Source organism: Atractosteus spatula, chromosome 15 (assembly GCF_055471065.1).
Source record: "Atractosteus spatula isolate fAtrSpa1 chromosome 15, fAtrSpa1.hap1, whole genome shotgun sequence".
Taxonomy (NCBI): Eukaryota; Metazoa; Chordata; class Actinopteri; order Semionotiformes; family Lepisosteidae; genus Atractosteus; species Atractosteus spatula.
Genome location: NC_142720.1, coordinates 18123120 through 18147140, shown reverse-complemented (window position 1 = coordinate 18147140; position 24021 = coordinate 18123120). Strand labels below are relative to the sequence as shown.

At 38.8% G+C, this 24021-nt stretch overlaps 3 protein-coding genes across 4 annotated transcripts in view; 2 read left to right on the top strand and 1 right to left on the bottom strand.

The window, feature by feature from the left end:
- eml4 (EMAP like 4) overlaps positions 1-14901 on the top strand; it is a 110069-nt gene extending 95168 nt beyond the window's left edge. For both annotated transcript variants that reach the window (XM_088933567.1, XM_088933566.1), the window contains exons 20-24: positions 969-1066; positions 4140-4227; positions 5888-5986; positions 8465-8595; positions 9177-14901. In XM_088933567.1, the coding sequence (XP_088789693.1) occupies positions 969-1066; positions 4140-4227; positions 5888-5986; positions 8465-8595; positions 9177-9644 (884 nt within the window). In that variant the 3' untranslated portion in view covers positions 9645-14901. The remainder of the gene's footprint in view (positions 1-968; positions 1067-4139; positions 4228-5887; positions 5987-8464; positions 8596-9176) is intronic.
- Positions 14902-16119: 1218 nt separating this feature from the next.
- Positions 16120-18303, bottom strand: LOC148820161 (uncharacterized). Its single transcript, XM_088934014.1, has 4 exons — positions 18028-18303; positions 16919-17080; positions 16643-16741; positions 16120-16276 (listed from the first exon to the last, which is right to left on the bottom strand). Exons 2-4 carry the CDS (start codon positions 16965-16967, stop codon positions 16191-16193), a joined length of 234 nt encoding a protein of 77 aa, XP_088790140.1. The 5' UTR covers positions 16968-17080; positions 18028-18303; the 3' UTR covers positions 16120-16190.
- Positions 18304-18420: 117 nt separating this feature from the next.
- LOC148820160 (E3 ubiquitin-protein ligase TRIM35-like) lies at positions 18421-23688 on the top strand. Its single transcript, XM_088934013.1, has 6 exons — positions 18421-18887; positions 19815-19910; positions 20000-20230; positions 20699-20721; positions 20808-20926; positions 21578-23688. The coding sequence occupies exons 1-6, from the start codon at positions 18486-18488 to the stop codon at positions 22108-22110; spliced, it is 1404 nt and encodes a 467-aa protein (XP_088790139.1). The 5' UTR covers positions 18421-18485; the 3' UTR covers positions 22111-23688.
- The last annotated feature ends 333 nt before the right edge of the window (positions 23689-24021 follow it).

Below are 24021 nucleotides of genomic sequence, written 5' to 3'. Positions count from 1 at the left end.
CTTTCGTAAAAGACAACCTTTCCAATTTCTTAGACTCTTCCCATCTGTAACACTGTGGAGAAAAAGAACAGTCTCTTTTCATGAATAAAAAAATAGATTGTGTTATTTTCTTTGCTCTGGCTTCCAATGCGGTCAGCTGGAATGAGACTATAACAACTGTGATATTCACTAACATGTCAGAAAATTGTACAACAGTTTTTTATAGTTCATCTGTGGTGCAGTAGTTGCCGATAATATGGAGAAGCCGATTGAAAATGATGGGCCTGGCCCTGTGAAATGTGGAGACAGCAATGGGTGTTACTGGGTCTGCCCTGGCTCCGGCCCCAGCCAGTAACATTTCATGCTTGTTAAGAAAACAAACCCCAGGAATATGGCTCGACCTCTTAATCCTGCCTTGGAACAAACTTGCCAAAGGATTCCAGATATAATTGCCAGCTTAATTAATCGGGAGCAGATGTCTTGCGTTATCTGTTGGCAGTGGAGCTGTTAAGATGGCAATATATTGTTCCACGTTTAAGACTTCATGGTTTCTTTATTAAACTGGAAATTCTGTCAGTCCACAGCAGACACCGTAATACTGTCTGCTATTAATGAAAACCGAGTAGCCCAAAGGTAGTAAACTAAGAGCAGGGAGTACTGATGGATTAGATCGGCTTGATACTTGAATCCCTCGTGTGAAGCCTTTTTCAGCTGTATATCTGCATAAATGGTCAAAGCATCTCAAACCTTTTGCTGCTATTCCCTTCCAAAGTTGTCTCAAAACTATGAAAAATATCTAATACACATCAACACCTCATTTTATCTGCAAAGTGAGGTGAATTGCTGTGTTCTTGCATTCCTGTGGTTCACAGCCATGTTAGAGCTGGAGAGCATTCCTGCAGAATTTAAAATTAGAGCAATATTATAAAAGAAATGGAATTAGCTCTGATAACATCACACTTCCTCACCTCAGTTTGTTTCCTCTGCAGATGGAACCCTGCTGGCAGTGGGATCACATGACAACTTCATTTACCTCTATACAGTCTCGGAGAAAGGCCGGAAGTACAGCAGATACGGAAAGTGCACCGTGAGTGATGGGGCACCACTCTTTTGGGTCATCATTATGATATAGATTCACAGTCCGGAATCTCCAAATGTAGTTTTCTCTCTTGGCACATTGCTACAACCTCTATATCAAGAGCTTGTAGAACACAGCTTTACAGTCTATGACACCCCTGAGTGGTAAAGTAATTCTCTTGTCCGTCTGTAGAGAAGGATATAATCTTGATCCTTTAATAATGGCTTTTGTTAAATAATTAAATTTTAACTATCCGGCATATTGATGAATGCTAAAGTTATTCTTCAACTGTGTGTACAGGTTGTATAGTATGAGCTGTACAAGGATGTATATTTGTCTGGGAAATGGAAGGAACATGGTTTACTTTGGGATGAATATGGAGGAGCTTGAATCCGAGTGGCTATTGCCCTCTCTTCTCTGGACATTCACATGAGTTCCAGTGCTGGGAATGTCAGAGCAGTGGTCTACTGTCCACCTTGCTGTCCCCCAGGCAGAACATTCGATGCATTGTCACCAAACTGCTTCCTCTATACCGTGGTAGAACGGTGACAATTTTTGTACTAATTGGGGAAATGTACACTTATATATGATATATACAGGTGCTTCATTTATTGCATGTAAATGGTTATACAGTTGGGCAGAACCGTGGCGCAGTGGTTAACATTACTATCTGGGAATCCTGTGAGGAAATTGCATGTTCTCCCAATGTTTGCATTGCTTTCCTCCTGATGCTCTGGTATCTTCCCACAGTCTGAAGATTTACTGGTAGGTTAATTGGCTTCTGGGAAAATTGCACCTCGTGCAAGTGTGTGTGTATTTGTGGCGTCCCATCCAGGGTGTATCCTGCCCTGCGCCAGTTGCTTGCCAGCTCACCCGTGACCCTGTTTTGAATAAAGAGGCTAGAAAATGGATGGATGGATTATACAGTTAAATAAATGTAAATAGTTATATATAATTTTCAATCTCTTTCAGGGTACATTTTCTGTAGTTATAGATTTGATCACACATTTACTACAAAGGATTATTTTATTATGGAAAACACCTTTCTGGTGTGTCAAAGAAAGACTTCTTTGTGCTCACATACTGAAGAAAGAGTTGAAAAGTATAAAACATTAAGATTAAAAATGCGTTAAAACAAAGTCAGATAAAAACTGAGATAAGGCTCTGCCTAAAAGCTTTCAAATTGTCTGAATCAGAAAATTGTTAAAATAGTTTTCCATTGAATATGCTGCTTGGCTATTATTAAGAGAAATTGTGGCTTTTTTATGTTATATTATCTTGAGGAATGGCAAACTTTTGGGCTCTTGGGTTTAGAGAGGAATTTGTTTTATTTGTTCTGTCGTCTGTTTCAAAAGCCTTTTTTAATGAAAAGGGGTTTTCTTGCAGTATGTGAGGAACCTGGTCAGCTGATCTAGTCTAACTACTGATTCCAGTCATTGAAGATCTTAGAATGTAATTTGAAAAGCAGTTAAGACAGTTTTAAAAATAGTTTTACAAGCCACCAAGAGAAACAATAAAACACATAAATAGTTTTTATTATGGCTAATATTTTCAGACAACAACTTTTATGAAAAATAGTGGGAATGCTGGCTGTACTTGTTCTAATAGCGGTCTATACATTTCCTTTATAGCTCCTGTACAGTAGGTTCAGTTGTCATATTTTATCTAAAATGTGAGATCACAATGGTTTTACATCCTTTCAAGATAGAATCACCAGTTGTAGTTTAACCCAGCTTGCTGTTAGAAACCTTGAACCTGTATGCTGCAATGAGGACAGTGCTCACCCTTTTCCCAAGCACTCACAGTTGACCAATTCACCATTTTATGTGACTCCCAAAGTAGATGATTAGAAAACAACATTTAGAGGAACCGTAGAGCTCCTACAGGCAGCACTTCAAACTCAGATGTGACTGGTAAGTGGTAGGCCTTACTCTAAGTCAGGGATACCCTAGCTAACTCAAACCCATCTACCTCCAGAGGCATCTGAATAGTAATCACACCCTGGGGTGTAGCTGTTTGAGAGACTAGTGTGGACTCAAACTGATGGCCAGACTCATCCTTTGCAAATTGAGACTCTTCACTAATTGAGCCTCTAAAGTTGTTTTTTTTTTTACTGGCTAATTGTGTAGCAATGACAAAAGCTAAACAAGAATGAGGTATACCTTATGATTTTCTGTTTTTTAAATGAAAGCTACGGTTCAAGGATTTAGAATCAGATGTATATGGATAAAATAGATGCATTTCTATGATGCATTATATTTACAAATAGACATCACAGTGTTTTAGGGGTCAGATGTGAGGTTTTTCAAAAGCATTCCGTTCTTTGCTCCCCACCACCAGGATAATTGCCACCCATTAGAATAACCACGAAGGCATTCTTCAAATTCAGCTAGTGAGGTGTAAAACTGTGATGGTAACCTTTTATGTATTTATGTGCGTTAGACCGAAACAGCTTTTTGCCAAATGCTTTTTGTTTGCTTCTCAAGGAATGTCCAACAGCTGCAAAATGTCTGGCAAAATTTAATAAGGGCTTGGCAGGAGGTCACAGACATTTTTGTGTGTATATGTTTTGGCCAGGAGCCGGCAGACTCCAAGGAAATTAAGAAGTGCCAAGAGATACACATACTGATTCCCTTTCCTAACCCTGCACTGGGTGAGGATCGAGAGTCTGTGAGATGTACCTGAGGGAGCAGGGTCGAAAAATACATTAGCAAATGTTTGTCTGTGTAGGTAAAAATCTGGTAGCGGTAATTCATACTAAAGCAGCAGGCCTCTTACACTTTGTTTGCATAGTAGTACTGAAGTTGGATGTCATTGTCTTTATGGAACTAAGATGCATTTTACTTCTAAAGAACATGTGTAATTTACCACATTTGGGTGAACCATTTGATTTTGGCTCAAGAACAAGTTGCGGGGAGCTATACAGTTTTGTTCACAGGATTATTCTCACTTGCCTGTCTAATTGCTACATTCTCACGGTCTTACAATACATCCTTTTAGTAGATAATATTAATCAGTTAACTGTTGCAGATGTTGTAACAGACCAACAGAAGATACATTTCTCTTTTGTCTTCCTCTCCAGGGACATTCCAGCTACATCACACATCTTGACTGGTCTCCCGATAACAAGTTCATCATGTCCAACTCGGGCGACTACGAAATCCTTTACTGTGAGTAAATCCAGCTGAAGAAACCAGGCCCATCAGCTGGATGTTTAGCACAAAGGGAGGCTGAAGTGTTCTGTGTTTTGTGCCTTGCTTGCAAGCTGTGACAGTGTTCAGAAGCTACTGGGCTGGCTGTCTCCTCAGTGCATGTGCTCTGGCATATTGTATCCTCTGTCAGGTTTGTATTTGACACACATGGGCATGGTCTCTGCTCATAGTCTCGCCCAACTGCACAGGATACGTAGTTTATATGCTTCTCATTATGAATGTATAGGCAACAGCATGAGGTAATGGCCATGCCTTTAATTCCTCTGGTGCAGCATTCATCCACTCTTAGTACCTGAAGCCATTTCACACTCCCTTTCTCCGGTGTTATTTGTTTTTCCATTTCCAGCTCCTTGAATCAACATTGTCTCCTGGTAAGGGAAAAGCTTTTCCAGGTCTGCACTGGATCGTTTCCAACAGGATCAGAAAATCTCCCTTCCCTAATGAGCTGAATCAGTAATTGAAACTCTGTGACTGTTTGGACTCTGCTTAAGTGGGATAGATCTACATTCTAACCCTGAAACATTTTGCTGATGTAATATCACAGGGGTTCCTTACTATGTCTGCTGGGCCTTCAAAAACTTAAATTCATAACATAATGTATTCAACACATATATTATCATCACTGCATTTCTTTTTTTTGATTAGTTACAGTACATACAGTAGGGGCGGAGCGGTGGCTCTGTGGCTTAGGATCTGCACCTGTGGCTGGAAGGTTGCCGGTTCAAATCCCGCAGCTGGCAGAGGAATCCTACTCAGTTGGGCCCCTGAGCAAGGCCCTAAACCCCAACTGCTCCAGGGGCGCTGTACAATAGCTGATCCTGCACTCTGAGCCTAGGCTTCTCTCCCTGTCTGTGTGTCTGTGTGTCTCATGGAGAGCAAGCTGAGGTCTGCGAAAAGATGAATTCCTAATGCAAGAAATTTTATAGGGCTAATAAAGTTATGTTATGTTATGTTATGTTATGTTATGTTATGTTATGTTATGTTATGTTATAGGAGAATGTTGCCTCCATCCGTCTTCATGAAAGAATGGTGTAGGATGTCTGTATGCATTTTTCTTAAACGTCCTTTCCAGTGGTTAGGATTTAAGTGTAAATTGTAATAAGTAAATACATAAAAATGGTAATTTTTCTTCCTGTGAATGAAAGTCCCTCTCCTCCCTCCCCTCTGATGAAATCTGTGGGAAATAAGAGATTTTTAAAACCTTACTGCTGAAGAGCCACCTGCTGTGCATCTCAGTGGTAGATTCTAGTTGTTGGCTTGGGAGTTTAGGTTAACAGTTTATACTGTACTTCTGGGAATGGCATGGTTTTCCATCTTCCCCAGGATTTGTAGTATACCAAATGTCTATGTTTCAGGAAAATATTATTTTCTCTTTGGGCCTACGTGCCAGTAAATAACTTACATGTAATGATTTTATTGGTCTATCCTCATGCATGGATTTTGAGTATTAGTCCAGGGCATACGGTATGTAATACAGGTCTGAATGATGAGTTCCACAAATCTAGAAATAACCTTTTTTTGTCTCATTCAGAATTTAACTAATTAGGTCACTTGAGAACAAATTGAAGACAGCCGGTCAACCGGTGTTCCTGTTCTCCTGTGCCTTTTTCTCCCTCAGGGGACATTCCAGGTGGCTGCAAACTGATCCGGAATCGCTCAGAGTGCAAGGACATTGACTGGGCCACCTACACCTGTGTACTGGGCTTCCACGTGTTTGGTGAGCAACAGCGTTCGCTCTTAGGCCTTTTTTGTGCTCTCTTCACTTTGCCTTTGATTTCTCTTTATTATTTTTCTTTTGAATCTTCACTTGTTCCATTGCTTTTTTCCCCTTTCACTTCTCCTTTTGTTTACTCCTTTTGTTCTTTCTTTACTTTGTTTCTTTTCTTCGAATGGGAAAGAAAAACAGTGACGTTCTGAACTGCTGATCTATACAACATGAGCACATTCGCCAGAGTGCAGATAGAGGAGAGTAGGCAGATAATGGTGGTGATTTTCTCTGTTGTTGGTGCTGGTTCTTACACATTGAACTGTGGTTTTCAGAAATATCTTGGCTGGTACATCAGATGGAATTGGTTGCGCCAGTCAGTCTGAGGTTAGCTACAGTGTTGAGGCCCCTAGCTCTGGGCTATAAAATCCTCTAAGGAAATGTTTTTCCTCCCTCTTCCTCTCCCTCACCCTTAATCTCTAAAGCATGTCATCAGGTATTTGTCTGACACTGGAGAATGACTATTTTCAAACAAGAAATAAAATAAATCCCAATAAATAGCACCAGACTGATTGACTTATCGCTTTATGAGGCTGGAAAAACAGTTAACTCTTGACTGCCAGATTCCATACACTAGGCCAAGAAAATGCTTCTGAAAATCTATTCCTAATGTATAATTCTGAAACAGTCAGCAGGGAGACTGCAGTTAAGGTGCTTAATATGAAAATGTGCACCTCTAGACAGTTAATCAGACAAATAAGACACTTCTGAACATGCTAGAAAAACTGTGAAATGTTCTGGAGTGAAAAAAAGCTAAATTAAAATACCTGTGATACTCAGTCACCTGGTACAAATTAGTTAGAAATGTGATTATCTTGTTAAAATTATTAGGCGATGAGAATGCATGTTATTTTAATTGATTAACTGAAGGTAACAGCAGCTGTTTGAAGTAATGCGCACATTTTGGATAAATGATGCTTGTAAATAAAAGACACTACTCAGAGATCTTAGATATTTATTAACATTTTTCTCATTGTTTTCTTGTGGATAGCTTATAGGACCAGTTACCATCTTAAATGCAGCTCCTGGTATGTGGCAGCCTGCTGTACATATTACAAATGAGTCAAGGTCATTGCTTGGAACTAAATAACATGGTTCCTACTGTTGAATCCAGCCTCCCTTCATCCTGAAGTAGAATTGCCTCTGCCAGTATATACAGTATTCAGTATTACTAAGACAAGTGAATAATAAACCACATTGCTGTGGTAGGTGGTGCTCTTACCTCTGGACTTTCATTTTCTAAAAACTGTTCAGGGGACAATGAGCTGTAGGAAGAGCTACTCTTTGAATAGAATGTTAAACTGAGTTCCTGCCTGCTTTTTCTGTAAAGATACCATGGAAAGATTCAAAAGTGCATGGGTGTTAACACTGTTATCTTGGGTCAATTCCACTCTAGTATTGCCCACTCGGGCCTTTTGACTTAAGAAATGTCCCATGAATTCAGCTGGTGAAGCAGTTTCTCACATCTCTGCTGGATCTGCAGTGTAGTGAGGCTGCTGGCACACAATGACTGTCAGGTGCTTACCAAGTAGAAGCTGCACTTCAGTTGCATTGGCTGTATTGTGTTTTATGTTTTGAGTTATTGGTTATTGTCATACCTCAAGGTGAAACACTGCCCAACCAGTATATCATTTTCTTCTACATAAGCAGACAAATTATAAATGTAAACTTCAGAATTAATTCTGTGGCGGCCATTATTAGTTACATAATTGATAAAGATCGGTGAGTTCATTCCAGAGATAGTCGTGTATGCCCAGGCCATGAACGTGCTTCAGAATTGTTTGAAAGTACAAAGATGAGCTAGCAGAGTTTTTGGAGCAATGTTTTATGGTCAGATGAGACTAAGATTATCCTTAATCGAATGAATAAATGGGGAAAGACATGAACTACCTCCTCTCTCTAAAGCTGGCTCACTATTGACTCACAGTTAATATTGCTGTCAGACATACAGCTATAACTCCATCTGCTGGAGAAAAAACAACACTGCATGTATTTTGTGGAAATGTTTTTAAATAAAACTCCAGGTTTTAAGAGAACAAATCAAACTTCAGCATTAATCTCTGTCCCAGAAAGAGAGCTCAGCTCAATAGATTCTAATGATTATTAAATTCTTTTTATTTTTGTCTCAAATGAGCAAAATATTTTTAACGATATAATTTGAAATCATGTTCCATTAGTGTGCTGGTAAAAAAGGCAGATATTGAAACTTATTTGTCTTTCATATAGTATTAGCATATAATATGAGCTTATATAATATGTAATGTTTTAGAGGCTTTGAAGAAGTACCAAGTTATTTTGAAGCATTAAATGAAAATTGTATTTAATTTGCTGACAATCAATCTGATAGATGTTACACTTGTCAATAAGTGCACCAAGACCACTCCAAGCCGTGTCTGCAATCTTTCTCTCTGGTTGGTTGTCTCTTGGTAGGAGTATGGCCGGAAGGGTCAGATGGCACGGATATCAATGCTCTGGTCCGGTCTCACAACAGGAAGGTGATTGCGCTGGCGGATGACTTCTGCAAAGTGCACCTGTTCCAGTATCCATGCTCCAAACCAAAGGTGAAGGAGGGCTAGTTCATGCTTGCTGCACCCTAAAACTGCCCCACTCTGCGTCTCATGTATTTTTTATATTGAAAACTGCCTTGTTTATCTATTGTTGTGTGCATGGAAATAAATCTTCCAGAGCAGTCCAAGGATTCTTTTGATAGCAATAACATCCCAAGAAATGGGTGTAATTGTTGAGTAGCAACCACAGTTAAGTTTTTAAAGGAAGAAAGCAATTTAATTAAGCCAGTCTTTGAATTTACTTCTTCTAAATGATATAGTATGTATAAATGTATATTCTGTAGTATGAATAGCATTGTAAGCCAGTATAAAATAATTCACATATCCTGCTGTTTGATTAGTATTTTCTGCCATTTGGTTGGCAAAATATTGACTTCCTATATCATCTTGTCATGCTGTAATTAGACCTTGTAAAAGATGGTTCCAGGACAGAGAGATGTGCTGGAGGACAGTGGTGTAAGCCAGCGACTGCTGTATTCTCTTCAGCTTTCAAACCATGTGTGAGCTGCTCATTGTACCTGAGTTGTAAGATGGTGAGACTGATGTGCTGTGGTTGCCTTTCACTCTGTTTCCAGGCCCCAAGCCACAAGTACAGCGCCCACAGCAGTCATGTGACCAATGTGAGCTTCCAGCATAACGACAACCACCTCATCTCCACGGGTGGGAAGGACATGAGCATAATGCAGTGGAGGCTTATCGAGAAGGCCTCTCTGGTGTCTAGCGAGAGCCTGAGCGCGATTGATGGGATGGGCATTCAGCTTCTCAACTCCATGCCGCGCGGGGCAGCACAGAGCTCTGGCCCCCAGGCCGGCACCCCCACAGCCTCCACGCCGCCTCTCGTCCCCACTCCTCCCACTGCCACCACCCCTCCTCCCACCCCCACGGAGCCCGACACCCTTAACGGACAGCAGGAGAGCTCCCCCGACACCCCACCCCCTTCCGACAGCACGCTGAGCCCCGAGGACAGCCTGGAGCCCAGCGAGGAGACCCCCACCCCCAGCGACGAGCAAGCCCCCAGCACTCCCAACTCCCTGCCGTCCTAGAGCTCTGCCTGGTTGCCGAGTTTACATCCTCTGTCCTCGCCTGAGCCCCGTGTTGGAGGCTGCGTGATCTCGATGCAGCATCCAGGGGGCCTCGACATTTTTGCTTTTCAGGTTCTTTTATGTTATTTCTTGAGTTGGTTACGTGAGGGCAGGTCAGGGTCAGGGGTAAAGTGAAGTGGAAGCAGACAGGCTGCTGAGAAGATAAAGCCAGTGCTGCTTCTCTTCTAGATGTTTTGTTGTTTTTTTTCAGTGGGGTACAGCACACTTTTTCCAGAGAGAGCAAAGATAATTGTCCAGCAAAAGAGGAAAGGAACAGAGACTTCTCTTCTGCTTTGTGATTTTAGGTCCAGTCATATGGCTAGGGGGTTGTGTAGTTGGTGTTTTTAATTACTTGGGATGAAAATAAAATATACAGCTGATTGAGCTTTGCAAAGATGTGGGAAAAAAATCTAATCATGAGAAAGCACACATACAGTGAACACACACACAAAATATTCTGGTGAAAAATGCAACTATAGTCCACCATTTTAGAGTTATTTCAAAGGGTGCAGAAAAAAAAACATGGGTTCTGTGACAAATCAAATCATCTGAGACCTTTAGGAATGAAATGTGGTCTTTTTTTCTTGCTTTTGTTTTTTATTGTTCTCCTGAAAAGCTGACTTTTGATTTTTTTGGTTGTTTTCTTTGCTTAAATTGGGAATTAATTATGCCCTGCTCATTTACAGTATCTACAGCGATAAATACGATTTAAGAAGAACACTTCAGACAGTCCAGGGATTCCTTGACAGCAATAACATCCTGTGAAATGGGCATTATAGTTGAGTAACAACCATATTGAAGTATTATAATGGAAGAGAGCATTGTTCCATTGTAAACAAAGTTAAACTGTCTTTGAATTACCTTTTCTAACATCATACTGGAAAGCTTTAGTGATTTTAGTACAAAAGGCAGAGGGGAGACCAACGGGAAGCTGCTGGTAATTAAGCAGTATTTGGACTTCAGCATGTATGTTTTGAAGGCAAGCTGGCACAGACATAATGACCAGGGCCTCAGTCGTGGCTTTATAAACCATGAACTGGCATTATTAAATGAGTACAACCTAATACTGACATTTTTTATATACATGTATAATTCATGAAAAGGAAATTGGATGACATACAGTACAACAACAACATGAATTTGCTGAGGTGATCTTGCCTATGCCAAAAACTCAGCTAATTGGTAGCAATCCTCTGCTCCAGCTGGAATTGTACCCTATAAAATTCTTTATAGCTCCTGGCTTTAAGCTGAGCCCTCAGTGAAAACTCTTGCTGGAGCGCTGATGGAGTTGGTGGTGGAGTGCTGGGGCATGCCTTGGCCATGGTGAGTCTTGGTCCTGGGTTGTGGAGTTTATTTTCGGTGCACCTTCTGCATCCTGACTGGTGAGGGACCAGACAGCAGTTTTTTTCACACACTCCACACACTGCCACCCGGTGGTAAGATAAGGTAAAGCAGCACAGGCAAGAAGAGGTCTCCACGGAATCAGACAAGGATATACAGACTGTTAGGTAGTTTGTCATGTTTGATCAGCGGTGTAGGGGTGGAGGGCCACTTTGGGTAATTTTAAATTTTGCAAATGTTGCGATTGTGACTACATTGTGAAATGTTCATCCTCTTTCGTGCTGTTGTTTGCCAAACAACTTGCAATAGCTGTGAACGTAACACTCATCGATGTTTCGTAGTTGTGGGTATGAGTCAATGAAGGTTCCCATGCTCAGAAATTTTCAGAGGTCTCCATTTATTTCTTGTTTGAGATCCTCTGGAATTAAGTTTATTTTATGTTCTTTTTATCAGCCATGTATCCAATGCTGTTATCTTATCAAAAGACAGTGATGTCAAATTTGACTTTTATATGATGCTCCAACCAGCAAATACACATGGAATAAGTGCTTACCCTCATTTTGTATTGATTATTGTTATAAAGACTTCTCAGACAGAACATGCATTTCCTATGATCTTATTTATACTTCAGATATCTAGATTTTTTTCAGTAATTTGCTGCATTTTGTAGGGTTGGTTAGAGATTTTTTTCAGACTGAGTTTCTTTTAAAGTCTTAAGTGTGCAAGCCAGAGTTTACGCGATTGCGCCATTCCAAAGTGCATCCAAGCTGTCATTCCCTTCTGATAAATCTACTCAGGATCAATAAAGTCAGGTATACAGCCATCAAGCAAGGAGGGAACCTCTTACTCTCCAAACAGCTTATTTGCTTATTTTTTTCCAAGCATTAGGTAATATTAAATCTACTTGTAAAGGAAATAAAAGGCTTTTCTGCATGCCAGCTGGAAGTTGCTATTTTACTGTGGAGGTTATGCAGGGTTAATCTAGTTCAGTAGAGAACTTAATCTTTAAAATTTACTTTCCGGGCCATGTGGTTATATAACTAGAGCCACTGAGAGCGAAAACCCTGGCTGGTATATTTTTCTATGGCTAAGTACTAGAATAGGCAAAGACTGGTTGGCCACATGAGTCCAAGAAGTCATTTCTTAAAGTGCCATAATCCTTATTACACATTATGACAAATGTTGTGTCTCTTAACAGAATGCGTATTCACGTGCAACCTCAGTGTTGTGTAACTGCTGGTGTGGACACAAAGAATGTCTACAATGTTCTCCCAGATCTCCCCCACAGTGGGAATAAATGCACTTAAAGAGCCAATTCTTGCCTCCGGAAGCATAAAACTAAACCAGCAGGAAAAAAAACAGGTTCAAGGGTAGACAATGAAGTACAGGAGCAGGAATAAGAGCTATATAAATGCTCACTGCAGAGTCTTATTTTTGCTATATTTTCTCATTGCTTCACAAGACTCTTATTCTAGAAGTTATAGTTTTTGAAATGAGTATAAAATATTGGTACAGAAAGGGGATATGTATTTACATTAACTGATGATAATTATTATGGAGACTGATGTAGAGGAACCTTGTAGGTATCCTGTCAGTGTCGTGTGAGTGATCTGATGAAGAAATCAGATGAAGCTGAAAGGTGTTTTGAAGAATGGTCTGAAGCTATAAGATGATGAAACATGACAGTTCAGTATTATAACATATGTGGGATTGGGTACAATGAATATACCCTTGGAAATCTCAAAAATCCTTCTGAACTTCCAGCTGGTCTGAAAAGAAAACTTTTACTTTCCTTGCATTTTAGATCATTACTCAAAAATGTGTTTTTTTTTGTACGGAGGAATGTTAAACGATTTTGCTGTAGTTCTTGGGGTGGTTTGATCATTAGAAGGGGAGGAACAGGTTCTCAGAAAGACACTTTTGGTCAGAAACATAGCAACGTTGAGCATTTATCCCTCTCCTTACTGTCACTAGTTGCTGCATCAACATAGCTCCTGGAGTTTTTTGGGTTTTTTTTAGTGGCAACAAAATGCATCCTCAATTTCTTAAGGTTATTGCTGCAGATTTGCATTGCACTTGCTTTTGAATCCAAACCTCATTATGCCAGTTTGGTTCAGATGGTGTAGTTTGTTAAGCAATGCAGAGTTCCATGCAGCAGTGGTATACATAGTATTTTGGAATAATTTCATAAAACAATATTATTACTAAGACATGAAAGGCATTACATAAATGACAACATTAATACAAAACACACCCATTTGGTGCATATATTCATCTTGTCTGAATTTCCTCACTTTCTGTTTATGCATTCAGTTGTGGTTAAGTTCTGTAAATAATGGTATACCTGTGTGTAAATACCTGTAGCTGATTGTCCATTCATTCTGTTTATAGGGAAAGCAGATCTAATCCAAACTTTGAGTTAAAAGAACGATCACTCCTTTGAACAGGCTTAAAAGAACAGAAAGTCCGAAACTCAGCAAGCTGATGAATCTTGAGTGAGGTGCACTTCCAGCCTGATTGCATTGTTTTTCTCTGATGCTGAAAACCAAGAAAGAAATGGTATGTGCATCTCCTTTTTAAGGTGTTTTGAAAATTCTAAGCGGTGCTTTTGACAATGTGCAGTGTCCAGTAGCACTGTCAGTAGAAAAAAAATCACATATATCTGATCTATCACATTAAACATTTCCAGTCATTTTAGCACAATTGTATGCAATACCTTTGCAACTAGTGCAGAACTCTACAGCTTGTAGATGTGTAAGATACTGTATATGCACTAAGTGCTGAAGCTCAGATGATATTTAAGAGGGATTTTCCATGTGTTTTAACTAGATGAAACCAGGGTATTCTAACCCTGACTGCCTTGTCTTTCTGAGAGCAGTGTTCTTGTTTGTAGTGTATAAGTGACCTTTAACCTGCTTCCTTAGAAACTGCTGCAGTCAGTTAATCGGGGCCTCCAGTCAAAGGTGTGAATGTCCCCAAGATTACTGCCTTGCTTTCTAAGAGGAACCGGGGATGCAGCAAAGGTTACAAGGAGAATAACTCCCACTTTTCCACCCTTCTCCCCTTGGTTTCCTTTTGGACGGATGGCCACACTGCAGAAGCCTCAGAAGTCCGTAACCTAGGTTAAAGTAGTGGAAAGTGACCACGAAGCTTAAACAGTCATTTAATTAAGGATTTCTGGGGTTAGCTTTCAGCCAACCAGTTCATAAACTACAAAAAGACCATGGTACAAATACAGTATAAAGCTGCTCGAATACATAATGCTGTATCATATATGAATATAAGTATTTGGCCAAAGTATACCTGCAGTGTTTGTAACAGGCATTTTGGTGATGTACAATATCTGTCTGTGGTTTAATTTCTGTCATTTCTAAAGATGAAGGGCTCGTTTTTGTTGCTGCAGTTTCTGAGTCAGGTGGGCTAGTATCCAAAATAGAACACATAATTCCCAAATTGATATGAAATGTCAGCCTTGAATGAATTCCTGTCTAGCTGTGAATGTAGGGTGACTTTCCAGGCAAGAAAGATACAGTGGGGTGTTTGGAAAGGGAGAGGGTAGGATCTCACTTCTGCTGAAAGACTGGGTTAGTGAGCCTTTAAGCTCATATTTGCAATTGCCTTTATAGGTTTTGAAATTAGGCATCCTTTGTGTAACTGTTACAGGGCAATGATTACAGAAGTTAATGTGTGGGACAATGTAATTGTTGAAGCTGTTGCGAAATGGAGAAGAATAATGAAAACAAATCATTAATGAGATATAAATGACAAAAAAAGTGTTTCACGTGAAGATGTTTGAGCCATTCTGTCTCTCATGCATTCCTGTCACAAGGGCAGAAAAAAAATGAAGATTTAAAAAAAAATAAAAAGTGAGTGAAAATTGTGTCTGTGTGTCATGAATTATGGATGAAGTAACTTCTCATGAGCAAGATGAGCATAAATTGCTGTGCAATATGCAGTTCATTATACCTTTACTTATGAAGAGAAATTGATAAAAATGTGAGCCTTTCTTTGTGTGGTGATTTTTTCCCTTAAACCTTTAGAGCAATTTCCATCACTTCACTTCTTGTAATTAATACAGTAGAAATGTTCCTGTCTGGTATAAGTTTCCAATAAGTGCTCTGAGCTGCCGTCCACTTAAACACAGGTTGGAAAACTGGGGAATAGGGAAAGCAGATGTAATACAAACTTTGAGTTATAGCAATAATGTTCAGCACTGTATCACAGAAGGTTTTGTTTTTGTTTTGTCTTTTAATCACAAATATATATTTGTTGTGGCGTTTTAAAGAGAAGAGTTTGTCTCAAGTTGCTTGTCTTATGTAATTGTAATTGTAGAACATAACTGGATTAGTCTTCAGATATCTTTTTTATTGGTATTTTGAGTTTGCAGACTATCAGTTTCCCATTTCCATCTCTGAGTTGGCTCTCCAGTTGTTTTTTTCCAGTTTTTCCTGTTCTTTCACTTCATGGCTGCCCTTTTATTGCATGTGTCATTGGGATGGTAAATTTCTGGAGAGTAAACTGGAGAGTAGCCCCATGTTGTTTTCCAAAAGCACACACTCAACAACCCCAACGTCCTGTGCAAAAATGTTGTTATTTAAAGGGCCTTGTGTTTTTATTCTGCTTTAGAAATGAACAACATCTCCCAGAGATTTTCCAGTTGATACCAATTTTCCCTAGGCTACAAATCCTTTCTTTGGCACCGTACAAAGCTTTCACCACACAATTTGTTCCACTTTTTTTAACCCTCAAATAAAATCCAGCTAAAATGATAAAACAGTTTAGTATAATAACAAAGGGGTTGTAGCACTAGATACCTGTTTTTTAATTAGATGTTAAAACCTGCAGTCATCTTGTTCGAATGTTGTGCCATATTTTTACCCCATTAATAAGTTACCAATTGCTGCTTTTTTTTCAGATATATTTTTGAAACGCACAAAGGTAAACCCGGGTAAACCCGAAGCTCAAATACTGAAATGCAAACAACCTTTGAGCTCAGATAATAAGAGAGGGATATGGAAAGAGCCTTCTCCCTCAATTTTGCGTGAAGGCCCACATCAATGACATGATATTTAAATCACAAGTACAGACACGGGGGTAGGACTGGTACAGTGCTTTTATTTCATCCTCGCAGGGGTGTGCAGTGTGGATCACAGAGGGCCCCAGGGCTCACTCGTTGCAGCGATTCTTGGAGCAGCATTTCCAGCCAGGGCGTTTGCAGAAATCCAGGGTGGCACAGCCCTTTTCCCCAGTGTCTGAGGGAAATCGATGCAGGACAAATAAGAACTAATCTCTCCTAGTCTAGCTCTCATACGTGTTTTCTTAACTTGTTTTCTTTCCTTTACAGAGGATCTCAAGGATTTGCGAAAGCGTCTTTAAAAGTGACATCCGTTTTCATTTTTATTAAAGTTTATCCTTCTGTCAGCCAGTTTAATAAAATACAGTCTTCCATAACTGATTTGATACAGAAATCAAACCTCTACCAAGATCTTGATAGTACTTGATAATACCTCTCCCCAAAACACAAATTAGATTAACAAGCTATTAATAAGTTATATGTCAGTCTTGTATAACAGATTGTACTATTTAATATTCTGTCATTTATCACAAATCAAACCAACCTCTGGTGTAGCAGGCTTGAGGAACTTTACCGGAACACTGAAGGAGCTCATTCTGGACAAAAAGGAAATCTTCTCCATAGCATTCGATAGAAAAATCGGCTGAAATGAGGAAAGGTGGAATTGCGTGGTCAGATTTTCAAAGTGTAACTTTTACACAATGCCATATACGCATATAACCATAACAGCAAAACCATTAACAAGAAAACCTTTTGGTATTCATCTCCACCCAGTATTGATGAGTGCGGAAAGACAAACTGAACCCCAGCAGTGACTGACCTGCACAAAGTGGCAGCAGGAGTAGTAGGACCAGCATTGCCTTCATCATGGTGTGAGCTGAGCTGTGCAGGGCAGCCGATGTTCACAGTCTGGGAGTGGGGCTTGCTCTGTCACTATTTATGCAGCCCTCTGTACTCTGTCACCTCCTCTCTTACGTGTACACTATACAGGTTTTTTAACCAAATTCACAGATGCCCAAGGATGAATTAGTATTGAACAGGGACACGTGTACATTGTTAATTTTGTTAAATGTTTATGTATACAGAATGAAATATTGTAAAATTGAGTGAAAAGTATGTTTAAAAATGTTTAAACTTCTGAAACATTTACATACAGTAAGAGCATGTCTTTTACTACATAAAATATGCATTGTAAGCAGTCATTATCAATGGGGAAAGTGTCACTGCCTTCTGCTGGGCACTTTTGTTAAAGCTGTCTAATTGAACCCTGCCAAGGCTCCTAACTCTGCCTGTATTCTCCTAAGAGGTTGCTATGGTAGCCTTTTTTGACAAAGAACCTCACAAGGCCAAGTGTGAAGCAACTAGAAAAAATAATTACTATGCTCCATATTCAATGTACTACAGTAGGAAAAAACATACCATTTGATTTCCAGGCAGAATGCAGTCTCTACCAATGAGGAGCAGAAATGCACAACTTGTCACAAAAAGTAGGCAAACTGCAGTAGAAGCAGACTGCAAGGCCCAAATTCGAACTGTAGGCTACATTACATCTGACATATTAAAGTTGTTAAAACACTAAAATGCTGAAGGCAAAGCCCATGTTCCTACCCTGCTGTGGTCTCCATTGAGTACCCTGTTTATCTGATTGTCTCTGTTCGAGAATGCATTTAGTCTGTCCAGATGATAAAAGCCAGCACAGCTGGCACATCAGCACATCAGCCACAATTAATGAGCCCTGGATTGGAACCACACAGTCTTAAGGGTTGATGGATAAAAAAAATCTGCAATTCAGATCACATGAAAATACTGAACCAAATAAACAGATCTCATATTAGTCTCATTAGTAACAAGAACAGCACATACATACAGTACAGTACAACGTGATATCAGACTGCTTGCAAAACCCAAGAAGAGCTAAAATAAACTTACCATAGATCTTTAATTTTAATATCACTTCCTTTTCCACATGAATTTAAAAATTCTAGAATACAATCTATCCCAATATTCTAAAGGAAGAAAAAGAAATAAAAAAGTTGACATGAACAAAAAAGTTTTCTTTTTATAGAGATACAAGCTTGAAGAGAATTGGATAAATGTGTTAAAATCACATTTGTCTACCTGTCCACAAATATTGAAATTGTTTGCTGTGTTAACATAATGTAGCTTAAGTTTTCTGAAGAGGCAACTGTGAACATTTAGTACAGTGAATGCTGCACCATGATGCAGCTATTTTCAAAACTGAAGATGAACCCGCCCACCGGCACGAATGTGATGCTTTATCTCTCCCTAACCAATGCTGAGAGTAAAACTGAAAGCAAAACTGAGTAAGGGTTATTGCAAAACAACGCCATTTTGGAGTGTAATGCAAGTTATCACTCTGTGCTAAAATGGCAGAAAGAAATTCTGAGCTGGAGGATGAGCTCACCTGTTCTATGTGCTTTGAAATCATGAATCCTGTTGTCCTGAAGTGCAGCCACAGCTTCTGTAAAGCCTGCTTAGAGAAGACATGGATGCTGAATAGTTCCCGGGAATGTCCTTTTTGCAGGAGGAGGTCTTCTACAGATAACCCCCCACTCAACCTTGCTTTAAGAAATATTGTGGAGTCCTACTTAAAGAAGAACAGCAAAAGTCCTGCAGAGCAGTCTGAAGAACTCTGCATGCTGCATGGAGAGAAAACAAAGCTTTTCTGTTTGAATGACCAAGTGCCCATTTGTGTTGTGTGTCAGACTTCCAAAAAACATAAACATCATGAATGCAGTCCTATTTTAGAGGCAGCAGAGGATTTCAAGGTATTTAACTGTTTTGCTTTGTAAAACCATTAATGTATCATAGCCACTTGAGTTTATATTGTGTTACATTTTACAGATCACTCAGATGGTTCAGTAGGAATAACTTGCTTACTATTTGCTTAATCTATGGCTTGTACCACTTTAAGAACAAGTTTGCAATGAAAAACATAATACAAAATACTGAAACCAAAATAAAGTAAATTATTATTGTAATTATTTCTAAATTCATTTGCTGATCTGATTCTGTTATAAATCTGTTTATGGTTTTGGCACAATTATACTTTTTGTTTGACCAAAGGTCTGAAATGATTTCATAGCACATATTAGATGTCAATCAGTAATTTTAAATTCTCTTTTAAAACATATTCTTTACTCTAGTCTTTAATTCTATTGAATTATAGTAAAAATCAAATATTTATATTAAAATGCAAAGTCATGTGTTTCCAATGTTTTTCTTTTGCTTTGTGTTATTGTACAGAACCTGTACAGATAATATGTGATATAAGATGCTGTATAGGGCAAAGATAATGATATATAGTGTATTCTTTCAGAATGTGCTTAAAAACTCAAATATAATGATGTGATGTGACATCCTGGAGCCCATTCCAGAAGCATGAAGTGCAAGGCAGGACTCCACAGTCCATTGCAGAGCAGATACATATACAGTATAATGTATTATAGTCATTAACCGAATCAGACTAATTAACATGTAAAACCTGCAAAAGCCTGCTTGAGAACAGAACACATAAGCTCCACGGTCTGAGGTTCCCCAGTCCAGAATTAAATCTATACATAATTAAATAACTTAAAAAGAGAGCTCCATTGTTGAGCGTTAATTATATACTGTATATGAACTGAGGTGTTTTTTGGTCGTTGAAGTCGTGAATTTAATTTCTTCATCACAGCATGAACCCTTATTTATTTTAGGAAGAAATTAAGACGGCAGTGAAATCCTTGAAGGACAAGCTGGGATACTTTAATGAAGTCAAACAAGTTTGTGTTAAAACAGCAGACCATATTAAGGTAGGACAGCTGGCATTGACAATACAAAGATTAAATTCCTTAAATGAAGATGTTCCAAATGTACAGTGCCATCATCTTATGACTTACAGGTCCAGGCCCACCTAACGGAGAGACAGATAAAGGAGGAGTTTGAGAAACTTCACCAGTTTCTACGAGAGGAAGAGGTGGCCAGGCTGACCACACTAAGAGAGGAAGAAGAAGTCAAGAGTCTGATAATGAAAGAGAAGATTGAAAACCTCACAAGAAAAATCTCATCTCTGTCAGACTTAATCAGAGCCATAGAACAGGAAATGGAGACTGATGACATTTCCTTCCTGAAGGTAAATATTTCAATTTTAAAAAGTACTTGGCGTCATTTTATTGTATAGATCTTTACATTGTTTTAAATTATTCCAAATCAAATATTCATATTCATATTGAAATCATTGCAGGTTATTCTATTGTCTTTAAAGTTACGAGACACTGTTACTGCTGTGGATTATAGCTTGTTAGCCCTGGATAAGTAGATGGGCAATAATTGAGAGACCTGAGATTAAGTTGTGGTTAAAGGCATACATAGTATGACAGAAAAGGACATAGAAACCTGTTATCTAATAATCAATAACAGTAATAACAGCAAAAGCATAACATGGACCACACTATTATGTGAGAAATAGTACTATTTTTACTCCCCACATTCCCATATTTTACATTTTTTGGAAACACGTTTTTTTAATGCAACAAGCCTATATGTTTTAGATATCTGATTTCAGAATTACTTATTTAGACCAGTCTCTTATGTGTTTCAGAACTTCCAGATCACCAAGAAAAGGTACAGTATGTGTACTTGAGCCTGTCTCTTTTTGCCGATTGTGTTATTGTGAACTCAAAGCAGCACTGACTCCTGAATTATTACAGAGCCCAATGCACACTACAGGATCCAGAGCTGGTTTCAGGAGCATTGCTAGATATGGCCAAACACCTGGGCTCACTGCCATACAGAGTCTGGGAGAAGATGCAGGGGATTGTTCAATATAGTGAGTACTGGGAAGAATTGGTAAAGCCTATGAAATTATTTTTTTCAGTAGAGCTAGTAAGTACTATTGCTTAGAATTAATCAATAACATTTTCCTTAACTATGCATCTTTGTACAAGTGACAGTGTGGAACAAAGTTTTGGGTTCTAATCACAAGATTGCAGGTTCAAAACACAGACATTGTATCCCTGAGCGAGGTACTTCACCCATATTGCTTTAGTAATATATCCTGCTGTGAAAATGTGTGCAAGTGTAAGTTGCTTTGGAAAATAACATCAACCATTTCAAATAGTAATAACTACTCATTGGTGCATATTCACAATTTTACTTATGCCTGAATGAGATCCAAGGATCATATGATGCAATTCAAGAAATTAAAAAATTGGTTTCAAAAGTCTTACATTTAAAAAGAACTTGATTCCAAACTAAATTAAATTTACATTTTCTCTGTGAATAGTGATGGTTTGCCACCGTTAGACAGGTTAGATGTTAAATCAACACCTTTTGAAGACTTTGAATAACTTGTTTCCATTTCCTTTATGTCTATAAACTGATGATTCTTGATAGCTTGATTGTTGTAGTGGAAAATCTACTACCTGCATTGTCCAATCTTCTAATGGGTCAAATTTAACCCCTTTCCTTCCCATTTTAGCCCCAGTGACTCTGGATCCTAACACTGCAAGCTCATCTTTGACATTGTCTGAAGATTTAACAGCTGTGAGATACAGTAAAGAACAAGAACAGCCCCCTAACAACCCAGAACGATTTTGTGAATTTCTATATGTTCTGGGCTCTGAAGGATTCACTTCGGGGAGACATTGCTGGGATGTTCTGGTGGAAGACAAATTAGGGTGGACACTGGGTGTGGCAAAAGAGTCAGTCAGCAGGAAAGAGGGGATCTTTCCAGCCCCAGAAGAAGGATTCTGGGGTATAAGTCTGTGGTTTGAGCATGAATATCAAACCACATCAACAAAAAAGCTAAATTTGAAGAGGATACCCAGGAAGATCAGAGTGAAGCTTGACTATGACAGAGGGGAGGTGTCATTCCTGGACACCAGAGATATGACCATTATTTACAGTTTTAAGGACAGCTTCACTGAGAAAGTGTTTCCTTACTTCTGTCCTGGGGCAAAAGGAAGTTCACTGAAAATCTGTCCTGTGAAGACAATGATAAAAGTCAAATAGCCCTGTGTTATAAAATAATAATAAAATAACACAAGCCAGGTTCTGGGTACAATCTGCCATTAAACAAAGTCTCAGTGCCTGAAGGCTAGAGTGAACTGTCACTCTCCTGAGTAAACTTCATATACTTAGATTGCATGAGCATTATGCCATCATTTATCAGTTCGGCAGTTTTCCAATACAATTTCCATTTCTGATTCTCTTTTGTGTCTATGACATATTTTTTTTTCTAACCAGAATACTAAGTTAACCAAACTAAATTAAATACGTATATGGGTTTAATTTTTTTATACCTGTCCAGCCCAGTTGTGTGCTTTTGTTTAATGAAGTGACAAACACAGCTGCAATCAGACTTGTGCAGTAGAGGTCGCTAGAGTACTTGATAAAAATCACTCAGGAAATAAGAAATTAGAAATAGCTCTCCATAATTAACAGCTGAAGGAGTCTATTATATATATATATTTGAATTCCATTTGCCATTTGCGTTTGACCCCTATTTAATAACCATCAAATAGAAATCACAGTACTATACCTACACATGCATTTATGTTAGTACTGCTATAATACTACTGGTAATAACACTGAAATATAAAAAAAATAGTACTGATAATTCCTTACACTTATACACTCAAAGACACAATACTGTAAAAAATAGGCAATATCGCATGCCTTGAATAAGATGTAGTTTAGGGATTAATTTAAAAATAATTTAGTGCTAATATGGCTCCTACTGATGGTGGATGTTTATATAATTGTTGTTTCAGGGTGACTGTAAATACAATAAAAGCACCGTCCTTCAGATGAGACGTAAAACCAAGGTACTGATTCTCTGTGGTCATTAAAAATCCCAGGGTGTTTCTCGAAAAGAGTAGGGGTGTAACCCCGGCATCCTGGCCAAATGTCCCATTGGCCCTTACCAATCATGGCCTCCTAATAATCCCCATCTATGAATTGGCTTCATCACTCTGCTTTCCTCCCCACTGATAGCTGGTGTGTAGTGAGTGTTCTGGCGCACTATGGCTGCCATCGCATCATCCACGTGGATGCTGCACATTGGTGGTGGTGGAGGGGATCCCCATTACCTGTAAAGCGCTTTGAGTGGAGTGTCCAGAAAAGCACTATATAAGTGTAAGCAATTATTATTATTATTATTATTATTATTATTACCTGTAAAGTGCTTTGAGTGGAGTGTCCAGAAAAGCGCTATATAAGTGTAAGCAATTATTAAAATTATTATAATAACTTGATCCGACAAACAGATATATTTTGTCTGTTAAGCAGTTAAGTAGATTAATAAAATGTACTTGGTGTTTCTTGCTACTAAAAAGAAAATTTAGGTTTCTGGGATTACGTAACCCTACACAGAAAGCATGAACTCTCATACTCTAAAATCCTTAGAAATTCATGCAACATGAATATGTTTGGGGAAAGGTTTTTCTTGATGTTTTTACAGGCTTAATGTAGACTGTTTATGTAATAAAACCAATGGTTTTCATTCTTTCATGCTTTCCAAGAATCTGCATGATCCTGTTGCTCCCAAGGCCTTTGTCAACCCTTTGTAAAATAAAAGCATTAACTTGTGTAATGGTCCTATTGATTCAGAGGTGGGAAGCTGCTGGCCAGCCCCGGTGCTGTTCCTGTGGAAAGAGTCTTTGTTACCATCATGTTGTCTTGTTGTAAATGATTTCCTCAGTCTCTCTGCTGTCTATAGTTCTGCCTCAGCTGAAGGTCTTCTAAGACAGTCAATGCTAGCTTTATTTCCACAGGTATCTGAATCCCATCTGAATCTGATCATCCCTGTAACATTTAACATAAGCTTATCAGTCTATTTTCATCAAACTCACATTGATTAATGTGAGTGATTAATTAAAAAAGCTTTCTATTGTGTTCTGTAATCTGGTCCTAAAAATTGTA